Source organism: Leopardus geoffroyi, chromosome D3 (assembly GCF_018350155.1).
Source record: "Leopardus geoffroyi isolate Oge1 chromosome D3, O.geoffroyi_Oge1_pat1.0, whole genome shotgun sequence".
In the NCBI taxonomy this organism is placed as follows: domain Eukaryota; kingdom Metazoa; phylum Chordata; class Mammalia; order Carnivora; family Felidae; genus Leopardus; species Leopardus geoffroyi.
This window is the reverse complement of record NC_059339.1, coordinates 1,711,794-1,724,153: the sequence shown is the minus strand read 5'-3', so window position 1 is coordinate 1,724,153 and position 12,360 is coordinate 1,711,794. Positions and strand designations below refer to the sequence as shown.

Here is a 12,360-nt window from a genome sequence, read left to right as displayed (position 1 = left end):
GTTCGGTCCATTTGTCATAATATCGTGCCATTGTCTTCATGCTGTGTTTCTACCTCACCAGTTGTGATGTCACCACCATGATCCTTGTGTTAAGGCTGTTTTATTGCCGGGCTCAGTTTCATATCTCTCAACTAGGTGTCTCAGGGGGTTGCACACGGCACATTGGAGCCCACGTCTGTGGCGAAAGCCAGCAGCAGTCATGCCCTGGCAGGCCAGGGCGCTGGCCATGACGCTGCCCAGTACATGGGGAGTGGGGGCAGGGGGCGGGAGGGAGGTGTGAGGCCCGGAGACAAAATCCAAGGTGCTTGCTGGGCGAAGGACCGATTCTCGGTGCACGTTAAGTTGAGAGGTATGCCGGTTCCATTTGTCATTCGTGTCACTCATCTGTTGTGCTTTTTTCTTGTTGTCCTACCTAGCGTTGCGAACCCACAACCTCACTGTGCTTCCTTCCCATAATTCTACCTTTGTTCGTACCAATGACTCTGCCTACTCAAATTTCTCTGCAACTGTAGGTGAGCACTTGTAACTTCTGTTCCCTGTTTTGTTTGGTTTGCATCTGCAATGAGTTTAGACGTCAATTTGATTTGGTTCTATATGAGTTCATTTTGTCTTGGCCAGCAGACAAGCATATACCCAAGAACATATAGCTAAGAACACATAGCCAAGAACACATAGCCAAGAACGTACACACAAGAACACGTAGCCAAGAATGTATACCCAAGAACATGTAGCCAAGAATACATACCCAAGAACACATAACCAAGAACACATAGCCAAGAACACATACCCAAGAACACATAGCCAAGAACGTATACCCAAGAACACATAGCCAAGAACATATACCCAAGAACACATATCCAAGAACATACACCCAAGCGCACATACCCAAGAACATATACTCAAGAACACATAGCCAAGAACATATACCCAAGAACATATAGCCAAGAACACATAGCCAAGAACATATACCCAAGAACACATAGCCAAGAACACATACCCAAGAACACATATCCAAGAACATATAGCCAAGAGCACATACCCAAGAACATATACTCAAGAACACATAGCCAAGAACATATACCCAAGAACATATAGCCAAGAACACATAGCCAAGAACATATACCCAAGAACACATAGCCAAGAACACATACCCAAGAACACATATCCAAGAACATATAGCCAAGAGCACATACCCAAGAACATATACTCAAGAACACATAGCCAAGAACATATAACCAAGAACACATAGCCAAGAACACATACCCAAGAACACATAGCCAAGAATACATACCCGAGAACACATAGCCAAGAACACATACCCAAGAACACATAGCCAAGAATACCAAACACCCAGTGTATTAGGAATAACTTCTCCCAGCTAGGTCTAGAGGAAGTGCCACCATACATTAGAAGGGGCTTGTAAGCTTTCACGTGACCAGGGTCTTCAAACCAGCTGTCTGTTTTTAGAACGAGACAGACACAAGATGAGCTACAAAAATGGAAGTTGGGATTTTTAAATGGTGTATATTCTTTTGGGGAGGAACAGCATAGCCTTTGAATGGAAAAACTGAAGTTGATTTTAAAAGATCTCACCCCAAAATTTGATCTCTTATAAACATTAAAATCAGCATTTCTTCTGTAGGTGGGGTTTTTTTTTTTTTTTTAATTATTAGAAGCTGTTTCATAAACGCCCACTAGAGTCAGGGTTAAATTATTATCTTACTTAACAACCTCAGAGCCCCTATGTTTCGTGTTTTCTTATGCAGCTCAAAGCTCCAGGGAGAGTAGCATCTGTGGCATGTACCCAAGTGGGACAGAAAGTTCAGATAACTCAGGCATCGGCCTTTCTTCTGTTCTCAGCACAGCACATAACCCAATTGCTCTCTCAGCTGTGACCTGTTTGGCTCCCAAAATTAATTTTTCCAGTCAAACAGTCTTGTTTAGGGGTTTATACAGCCTAACTCAATGATGTAACTGCTAATTTAATTTTGCAATAAATTTAATTTTGTAAGATATAGATTCCACACACCCCCACCCCCAACCATAAACGCGATAAACAAAAAAATGAGTGTAAGACAGAAGAACACTGAGGCCCTTTTGAGTGGGCTATCCACTTGACAGTGGTTGTTGGAAAACTGGAGTGGGGGTAGCCGTCAGGCCCACAGACGTCGGTCCCTGGGCTGCTCATCTCCTGTTGCTTGATAGCTCAAGGGCAGTGGGCATGTGCCCGTATGCAGAGGAGGTATCTTTGGGCGACTTTGACCCCAATGAACAATAAATGCCTAATCATGCTGGGCTTTTATAGTCCTCACTTATCGATTCTGTAAACCATTTACTTCACACACACCATCGGTTACATTTGCCATGGGGATGAGGCCCAACGGGAGGACAGAGCAGTGAGCACCGGCTGGGGCTCATGGCCACTCAGCCTGGTGCTGGCGGGGGCGTGACTCTGGGCTTTTCTCCTAGAGTGACCATGGATTCTTTCAAAATTGTGGGTTCCCACGTCTAGGATTAGGGGCTTCCAATGAGGACTCAAAGGGTGTGGTTTTATGTTCAAACATGTGCCTAAGTGTTCCCCTTAGAAGATGGCCAGGAAGGGCTCCAGACGTTCGGGACAGTGTCACTCCTGGGAACCCAACTCCTGGCAAATGTAACACTTAGGGTGTCCTTACCGTATAGAGCCCATCGTATGTGAGTGTACTAGTAAGTGACGACGAAGCATCGACATGAATATTCACACTACCTATCCCTTAACTACTGCTAGTTAGATGGTAGATAGCGAGCGTTAATATTAGTGAGCGTGATACGTAGTATTATTATAAGCGTAAATAACGCAGTACATTTATCTCTAAGTTCTCTGTAAGACTCTTAACCCCTGGCGGTTGCTGACTTGGCATTGCCGTTCTTGTTGCGCAGACATCATGGAAGGAAAAGTCAGCAAGGGTGTTTACCTCAGAGAGGAGAAGGGAGTGACCCTTCTCTACTACGGCCAGTACAACACATCCTGCATCAGCAACCCGGCAAAGTGCGACCCCGACGGTGAGTGACGCGCCCTCGCCGTGGCGGCAGAGCGCTTGGACGCGTGGCGGGCGGTTGGGGGGGGGAGGGCCGGGGGGGCAGGCGCCTGGTTTTCTAACAAGAGACGTGTCCCGGAGACGGAGAGCTCGAACACGGTCTCACAGAGACGGGAGAGCAAACTATTTCATCTCGTAAAGAAAAAAGAGCCGCCAGAGAAGCAGATGCGGTGATGTCACATCGGCGACTTGGACGGGGCCGTGGTACTTGTGGGAAGTAAATTGGTGGTGTGGCTCGTACCACGTTATTTCTGACTCCGGGGTGTGGACGGCGAGCCTGGGCGGGGCGGGCTCTGTGAGCCTCGCTCCCTGGGTTTCTTTCTTTTGCCCCCGAGCCCCGGGGGCGGAGGGGGGCTGCAGGTGGTGCAGGCCCGTGGCGGGAACAGCGCCACGGACGAAACGCAGGTGGGCAGCAGAGAAGTGGAAATTGTGTGCCGTTTCCCCTTTGTCCTGTGAGAAGTGAGGCTCTGCAGTATCTGAGGTTCTGACAAAGAACGGGTGTCCGGGCCACACTGTGAACCCGGCTGGAAAGTTGTTGTCTGGCGTCCCAGCGTGCTTCACCCCTTCACGTCCCGATACCCCGGGCAGGGTGAGAGTTTTCGTTCTGGGGGAGGAAGTAAGGAGTTTAAAGCAAGCCGTTCAGAAAGCGAAGGCCCTTTGGACATCCCACGGTCTTCTCAAAAACAACCTTGTGAGGAATCCGTCGTACACAATTTTGGGACAGAAGGACTGCAGTCCAAGAAAAACAAACAAAAGCTTAACAAGGCAAAAACATGTTGAGGGTGGGGGGGATACGTTTTGGATTTTACAGAACCCAGAATTCGAGAAATGGCTTTGAGGCCCTAAACCACGGCCAGGTTTACAAACCCAGCGTTTGAGCCGTTCCAGAGTTCAGACAGCCCTATAAACACACCAGGCTTCTTTGTTTCTGTAAATGAAAACCAGCGTGGGCTCAGCGGCCACCACCTGGAGGGCCAGCGGGCAGGAGGGCTGGGAGGCTGGGGGGCCGGGGGGCCAGGAGACTAGGGGGCCGGGGGGCAGGGGGCTGGGAGACTAGGGGGCTGGGGCCTGTAGGGAGCATCTCCAGGTCACCAGCTTCTCGGCTTCCCCGGCTCCTGGCGGGGACTTAGGTCATCCGGGATGGGGCCACGGGGGAGTCAGAGCTCTGAGGAAGTTTTACCTGAACTTAGAGACCCCAGACTTGAGGCTCTGGGCTGATCCAGTCTGTGGCTGTTTGGCTTGGCAGGTGTGGAGCTAAAAAATATTTAGCTTGCTGCCAACGTGGAAAGACAAAAATTTCACATAAATATATGGATTTCTAGTTTCTCTTAAGAAATCCCCCCAATGACTCTGGCTGGGCCACGGCACAGTGCACCCCTTTGTCATGGACACTGTCCCCGGGGCCATCATGGGGAGAGCACGGGCTCTGGTCCCAGTTCTCTAAGTGTCTGCGGTGACCTCGGGCAACCACCTCACCTGAGCCCTTGTCTGTGTGACGGGTCAGTGACGGTCCCGCCTGAGGTTGCTGTGATGCCTCAAGGAGCCACTGCGTTCCTTGCTGCTGTGGCCCAGCTGTGAGAGGCCCCTGGCAGCAGCCCCGCTGTGGGCATTTGCAGACCCAGCTCCTCCCGCCTACCTGCCCGGAGAGTGGACCCTGTAGAGGGGCTCACCCACAGTAACCACCCACCGGGGCTGACTGCACGTCACAGCCACCAGACCTGTGCCATTATGCGTGTGAGCACAGTTCCTCCTCAAAAACACGTGAAGCAGACAGTTGCAGGATGGCAGGGGTGAGGCAGACGGGCGCGGGACGGCAGGGGTGAGGCAGACGGGTGTGGGCTGGCAGGGGTGAGGCAGACGGGCGTGGGACGGCAGGGGTGAGGCAGATAAGTGTGGGGCGGCAGGCAGAGATGGGAGCTTTGGCTTCGTGTCCGGCTCTAAGGGCTCCTTGCGTTGTGTAGTCAAACCATCTCGGGGCCACTCTGTTGACCGTTTGGCCAGATATAAAACGAAGCCAGGACGCTTGACATCACCCTTGGCTCCTTGGGACGATGCTGGCGCCAGGCTTGGTGCAGATGCAGACGGAGGCTGGGCCCCCCTCGTCCTGCCTCCCTCTGTCCACATCCAGCTTTGTGGCGACCGAGCGCACGCGTGACATCGGAGGACCGCTGTGCGCGCTCCGCTGCGTTATTTGCCTGGTGTTTGCTCGGGCCGGGTTCTCTGAGGCCTCTGGGAGCCTGTATTTCTCGGTTCCAGAAAAACCAGATGTGAGCAGGGAAGGTCCACTCGGCGTTTTCCAAGTAAAAGTCCCTGCAGCACACGAAGTCTGTAGGATGATTTCGGGTGTCGCTGGGCAACTTAAAAAATGAAGGGTTATGGTTTTTATCTGAACTTCCTAGATGTTGTGTAGGATGAGTGAGGCTTCAGCAAGCAGGAAAAATGGGTTCACTTTTAGAACCGTGATCAGCGATGATAGTGACGGAGGAGGTGGTCAGATGTGAACCTCGTGAGTGACGAAGATGTGGGCACAGGAGATGCGGGGCCTTTCAGGACACCTCTGTCTCGGCCTCCTCCCCATGCTCGCTCTGTTTCTCTGTTTTTTGGTGGTGCTAGTGGGCTCAGACTTAAAACCCATTACATTTATAGTAAAAACTAACGTCAGAATAAACAGAGACATTCCCCACTCCCCATCCACCAGGTCAACTGTTTTCATATTTCTTACTTCCAAATTCTCTTGGGGCCCCTATTCATGGTTTTGACTTTTTGAAAAACAGAAAGAAAGAAAGAAAGAAAGAAAGAAAGAAAGAAAGAAAGAAAGAAAGAAAGAAAGAAGACATTTTAGGAGCAGAGTTGAAGTCTGAGCTTTCCAAAAAAGAGTAAACGTCCCAGTGGCTTAGCCACCGGCCCCTGTGTGCCCTCTGCCAGGCCACCCCCACCCCTTCCCGTGCCCACTCCTGCTCCTGCTGGACCCCGTCTCCATCCGCTTTTCGGCCTTCCTGCACTTCTGTCAGCTCCCCGTGGGTCTCGCTTCTTGGCAGGTGGTGCCTCCTGGGCAAGTTTTTCACAGGCACCGGGTGCAAACAGGGGAAGCTTTTGAGAGAAGAGGGCTATCTGGATGCCTGGCCGTTCTTGAACGTTAACCGAAGGAATGTCTGTGTTCCTTGAGGGCGAGGTGTCTGACTTTCAACCCCCGCAGCCAGCAGGTGCACAAGTGGGAAACTCAGCGGAGGGAGGGATCTTCCCGGAATGTTCTAGCACCTTGTTTTATCTGCCCGTAGACCTTGAGGGCTCAGCTCAGGTGTTACTTCCGTGGAGACGAGCTCACACAGGTGAGTCCCTCTACCTGCGCTCCTGTGGCTCCCCGGACCTCTCCAGCACTGGCATGGCCGGTAACGGCCGGTTCATCGTCTGCCTCCCTGCTCGGCCACCAGCTCTATGAGGGCAGGGCCGTGTCTGTCTTGGTCACCGCTGCATTTTTGGGGACAAAAACCAGCATGGTAGATGCTTACTGTGCGTCACTGAGCAGATAGGTGCAGTTGGTCTTTCTGATGCTTTATTTCTTTGAACGCTTCTCATCAAGTGTTTGACTGGCTGCCACTTGAATATTGCCGTGAAGGGTCCCTTGCTGCTCCCAGAGGAGCCTGTTCTGGTTTTGTACTCCTCTGACTTCTAGAAGTTGTTCCTGATCTTGGACTACATTCCACCTTGAGCAACGTCCACCCGTTACCGCTGATGCCAGTTCAACTCTGAATCAGCTCGGCTGCTCTCGGGAAAGACCGTCTTCCCATTTCACTCATCCAGCTTTCCCTCCTCCCTGTAAACATGCCCCGTGCTTCCCTCCCGAGCATGAGAATGTTCTCTGCTTGTAAACACCGGGAAGGCCGTGGGAGCCTCGGAGCAGCAGCTGGAAACCCTCAGCACTCACACTTCCTCCTTCCCAGCCTTGAGGTGACTTCTCCCCCCTTTGCACGAGGTTACTAAATCCGAAAGGCTGCCAACAAAATGTTGAGAGACTTTCGGGATGGAGTTTCAGGAAAGAGATTTCCAGAGGGGTCTGCCGGATGCGGGCCGGGCGTGGATCCAGCCGCTGTCTTCTGCCAACGGTCTGGGGCTACGGGGACGTCGGAGTGTGTGGAGCGGCTGACCCTCAGAAGAGTATTCATCAGTACACTCGCTTCGCAGATGGAGAAACCGAGGCCCAGAGGCAGGCAAGACTGGCCTAGAGCTGCACGCTGATTTAGCGCAGTGAATCTCAAAGTAGCATTCACAGACCATGGGCAAGTCACTTGCAAAGATGGTGAAATACGGTTTTCGGGCTCCAGTCCAGGCCCTACGGAATCCAAATCTCCATGGACAAGGCCTGGGAACCTGCATTTTTAGCTGGGACCTCCAGGTGATTCTCATGGATCCTGTCCCCAAACTGGCCAGGGCTGTGACCATCCCATAAGTGTGTTTTGTTCAGTGGCATTATGTTGGTCTTCTCGGTGTGTGTGTGTGTATATATATATTTAAAGTTTATTTTGAGAGAGGCAGAGACAGCACAAATGTTGGAGGGGGAGAGAGAGAGAGAGAGAGAGAGAGAATCCCAAGCCGACTCCAAACTGTCAGTGCAGAACCTGATGGGGGGACTTGAACTCCCAAACCCCGAGATCATGACCTGAGCCTACGCCAAAAGTCAGACACTCAGGCCCCCTGGAGCCACCCAGGCGCCCCTTGGTTTTTACATTTTAATGAGCTTTCTAAGCTGTTTTTAGCCGAATATCCTAGCTCAGAAAGTTTGCAGAAACAGCCTCTGATGGTGCTTTAGATGTTCTTTTTTTTTAAAAAAAATTAATGTCCAACTTGTATATGAGAACATTTCATTTAAAAAATCTATACTTTTGACTTAAGAAATCGGAAAATCCAACAATATTCCCTGTGCGCCTGGTGGGAGTTGGCTGGAGTCGAGGGGTGACCCCTGGGACAGGTCCCTCTCTCCTGACTTCCTCGGTCTCCAGCACTCTCTGCCGCTTCCCTGAGACTGAAGGGAGTTGGCGCTCGCCACCACGGCTTGTGCCATTGCTCTCTGACAGCGGTAGCGACTGGGAAATGGCGGAAGACAGTCCCACAGCACCAGGGGTGTCGGGAAGACGCTTGAGAGAACCTTGTTTTCGGTGCGGGGGTTGAAGTGCGTATTTGATACGTAAAAGGCTTGCTCTGGGGAAGAGTGTGCGTGTATGTTGAAAGAGGACAGTCAGGGATGCAGTCCTCCTGGCTAGATGGGCTTTTGGGTTCATGGGCTCTGTCGTTCACGCTGGAGTCCGAGACACCATCCCTAGGTGTCTCTGCTGTGTTTCTGGCTTCATTTCATGGATCACGTGTTCTCCTACCATTTTAAACTCAAATATGCCCGAAGGTGGAAAGCCTCCCGAGTCACCCGGTGTCTGTGGTCCAGATTCTCCATCACTATGATCTTCAGCTCATTTTCGCTCCGCATTTTGCTCTTTGTGATATCATCTCTCTCACCTCCTTTGGCTTTTGCTTCTCGTGTTCTAATCACGGAGCTGGGAAAAAATCTGAGGACATAGTATCAAAGCGGCAAGGCGGGATGGTGTCTACCCAGAGGACAAGTCCAGGGGAGGGCCATTTACTTTAACTGGTTTGGGTTGAATGATGCAATTATCTACGTTTCCAGGAATGCTGGAATGTTTGTCAAGACCAGTGGTTCTGAAGTTTGACTCACTTTTAAAACATTTATAATTTTTACTCATATACAGGTACCACCTGAACTATTATCATACTTTGTGTTTTTCTTTCTTTTTTTTTAAAGTTTCTTTATTTATTTTGAGAGAGACAGAGACAGAGGCAGCACTAGTGGGGGAAGAGAAGAGACAGAATCCCAAGCAGGCTCCACAATGTCAGCACAGAGCCCGCTGTGGGGCTCGATCTCCTGAAACCATAAGATCATGACCTGAGCTGAAATCGAGTTGGAACCTTAACTGACTGAGCTACCCAGGCACTCCTTAGTGTTTTTCTTTAAATGTCACTCGCTTGGATTTAATTGAAAAAGAAACTATCTCCCTCCCATGAACTGAAAACCAGTAACAGTAATTCCCGTAAACGGGAGACACCTCATTACTGAGTCCTGCTTGGGCATCGTTGCCCGCCGAGGGCTCTACATCCGACATGTGGCGTTTCTTTGCTAAGTGGGGATTAGCAATCGTTACGCTCGGATGGATTTGCTCCTTGCCGCAGGCCAGAAGAGCCAAGGACAACTAGAAGGCAGTAGCTTCTCGTGCTGTGATTCGAGTTGTGTAAAGGCGGGTCTTTGCGCTAAAATTCTCTTGGACAAAGTGTCCAAGGCCCTCGAGTGGTGGGATTACCAACTCTTAAGAATACAGGGGTCAAAAATGTCATTTTAAGCAGCACTCTGTTGGAATGTGGGGACAAAGATGACACTTCAGTGTCTTGTGGGATCAGAGTTTGGGACCGGAGGTGGGAGCCTTGCTGGGCTTGTGTCAGGCGAGCCAGAGAGCCCAACCCGCCCCAGGGAGTCTCTCTACCCCCGGCCTATGCCCTGGGGAAGCTCCTGGCAGGTGTCCCCATGTCGTGGACAGGAGAGGCTGTTGGAGCCCTGCTTGCTTGTGTCCTCTCCTGAGCACAGCAGCCACTCCGTGGGAAAATCTGCTTAGGACCCAAGTAACGCCTTACTTGGGCAGGAGATGGGTGTGTGTGTGTGTGGGGGGGGGGGGTCTGTCTGGACACGCACACCAGGGAGACCACTCCCCAGGAGCTCCAGCTTCCAGAATGGAGGGAGACCCTCGAGGCCCCCAGTCTGAGTGCACCGAGATGTGTCTTACCCGAGACCACGGTTTAGCCCTCAGGTGACATTGATGGCACTGGATTTGGATGCCCTCAGTGTCCCATTCCAGAACGTTCTGCAGCCTGCCCTCTGGCTCAGGGTAATTGTTGTGCAGCTGTGCTCTTGGCTAGCTCCCAGGCTGACGGGGTGTAGACAGGTCGCTCTCTGCTGGTGCCACGGTCTCACAAGGGACGTGGCCACCTCCACCTCGACCCGAGTACAGGAGTAAGCAGGACAGGGTGGAGTGTCCGCTTGTCCCTCCGCACCTGCCGCGGCGGCTCCGGCATCCTCCCCAAACCTCTCCCCAGAGTGCGCGTCACAAAGGAAGGCGGGATCCGGGCTCAGCTCCTTATGGGGGCCTCTGGGGGCACCACAGGGTCAGGAAGGGAAATGTAGCTGAAGAGTCGTAAAGCAAGAGAAGCTCAACTCACAGAGGGAATCGATTTGCTCATGGAACGAACGGCTTCAGGTGAGATTGTGTTTGGTTGGCTGTTGCTGTGCAACACACACACCCGAACTTTGAAACGTAAAACACAATTTGGTGTCACTTTTCCCGGTTCTGTGGGCTGACTGGGCTCAAGGCACTGTCGTCAGACCGCGGCCAGACTTGGAGTCACCCAAAGCTCACCTAAGACAGTTCTGTCCCTCTGGCTCTGGCGCCCCTGTGCCCGCGTGTGTGCGTGCCCCTGTGTGGTCTTTCCCCAGCTGCGCGGCCTGGACTCCTCACGGCTCAGACCTCCCGGAGGCACGCAGCAGAAGCTGCTGGACGATTAGGGACTGCAGCTGGGCCTCGGCCAGTGTCCCTTCTGTTGTCCCCTGTGGGTCAGGTCAGGCAGAGGGCAGGTGGGGAAATTCGCCCTGGGTGCTGGCGGAGAGTGGCGAGGTCACGGGGCACAATCGGGCAGGACGAGGGGTATTGCGGGTGTCTTTGAAATTCACAGTTGGCCTCAGGCCGGGTCCAGGGGCTCCAGTCCTCTCCTCAGAAACAGGCGTCTCTCTCCGCTGACTCTCCCCAAGAAGGCACGGCAGTGTGACACAGGGTCAGCCCAGAGCGGATGCTGATGGGCGCGGCCTGGAGGGGGCCCAGGGTGTGCGGTCAGGGGGGCCAGACTGGCTCTCCCGAGGAACACAGCCGTGCTGTTCCTGGGGGAGGCGGGTGGACGCCACGCTGGCCACACGGCCTGCAGGTCACTTTGTCCTGACTCGCTGCTCAGGTCCACTTTGAACCTGGGGCATGCGGGACACCATGCCGAGTTCCCTGGCCTGGGAAGGGCTGTTCCTCTACCTGGAAGGACCCCACACCTCCCCTCCCCCAGCCAGCTGCCCTCCCGCCCACCATCAGAGGGGACAGTGTGTTCACCGAGACTTCCTCCTTGGCCCGGGGCGTTGTTGTGCACTGTTTTCTTGGAATTCCCGGTGTCTGTTTTGTCCCCTTCAGTGAGTGCACGAGTGCTGTCTCGGGGGGAGGGCAGTGACTACAGGTGCAGCCTCCGGAGCTGTGCTGCCTGGTTCGAGTCCTGCCTGTCACTAGCTGTGCGGCCGCCCATGAGTCACTCAACCCCTCTGTGCTTCGATTTTCTTACCTATAAATTGGGGCCACGAGTGACACCTACTTCATAGGGCTGTTGGGAGGGTTAACAGCTCACACGCGTACAAGTCTTGGGAGAGTCTTTGCTCCCAGGTAAATGCTGATGATACTACTTTTCTTTACAAAGTGTTTTCACATAGTAAGGAAATCGGTTTCTTGAACGTTAAATGCGTTATGTGTTATTTTCCCCCCTAGAATGCTATGTGTCTTTTGGCTTTGTTCTGGCAAATTATTCGCCTTGCAGGATTTTACATTTCTGCGCTTGGAAGTGTCAGTCTTTCCTTGTGGCACCCGGGCGGTATTTTTCTTTTCTTTTTTCTGTGTCTTGTCGAGAAAGACCTTTTCTCATTGTGTCCTTTTGGGTAGATGACGATATAATGCTCGTAGGAAGTAAGTGTGGAAACAATGTGTCAATCATTGCACTTCTTTTCCCTTCAGATTGTCTCTTCTTCGTGTTAATGACCCAGGAGCGGGAAGCAGAGATCCTCAGGGCGCTGGGATTAGCGGCTCCTGGAAACTGATGTTTAAATATAAAGATAGAAGCAATTATCGTGCGGGTTAAATGAGCCGAAATGAGACTTGCTCACGGGCACTGCCATCTGCCTTCCATCTACCCTTACCTAATGCCAAACCGACGTCTCCTTCTTCTTTTTCTTCCGGGACAGAAAGGCATTTGGCCAAAGCGGGACTGAATAGGAGGAATTTCTAAACACAGCAGTGTTTGGAAAAAATTAACTTCTATGAATCCTCTGGGATCTCGTTTCATAACAAGAATTTCACAATGTGTGTGCTAGCGTCCTCGTGAAGCGGGTTGTGTCTGAGAGCAGAGAGGCCAGGCGGGGAGGCGAGGTCTG

At 52.1% G+C, this 12,360-nt stretch overlaps 1 protein-coding gene across 4 annotated transcripts in view; it reads left to right on the top strand.

The window, feature by feature from the left end:
• ADGRD1 (adhesion G protein-coupled receptor D1) overlaps nt 1-12,360 on the top strand; it is a 126,510-nt gene that overhangs the window by 12,900 nt on the left and 101,250 nt on the right. For 2 of the 4 annotated variants that reach the window (XM_045459388.1, XM_045459385.1), the window contains 2 exons: nt 417-512; nt 2,920-3,042. In XM_045459388.1, coding sequence (XP_045315344.1) covers nt 2,925-3,042 — 118 coding nt within the window. In that variant the 5' untranslated portion in view covers nt 417-512; nt 2,920-2,924. The remainder of the gene's footprint in view (nt 1-416; nt 513-2,919; nt 3,043-12,360) is intronic. The other 2 variants (XM_045459387.1, XM_045459386.1) reach the window with 1 other exon arrangement.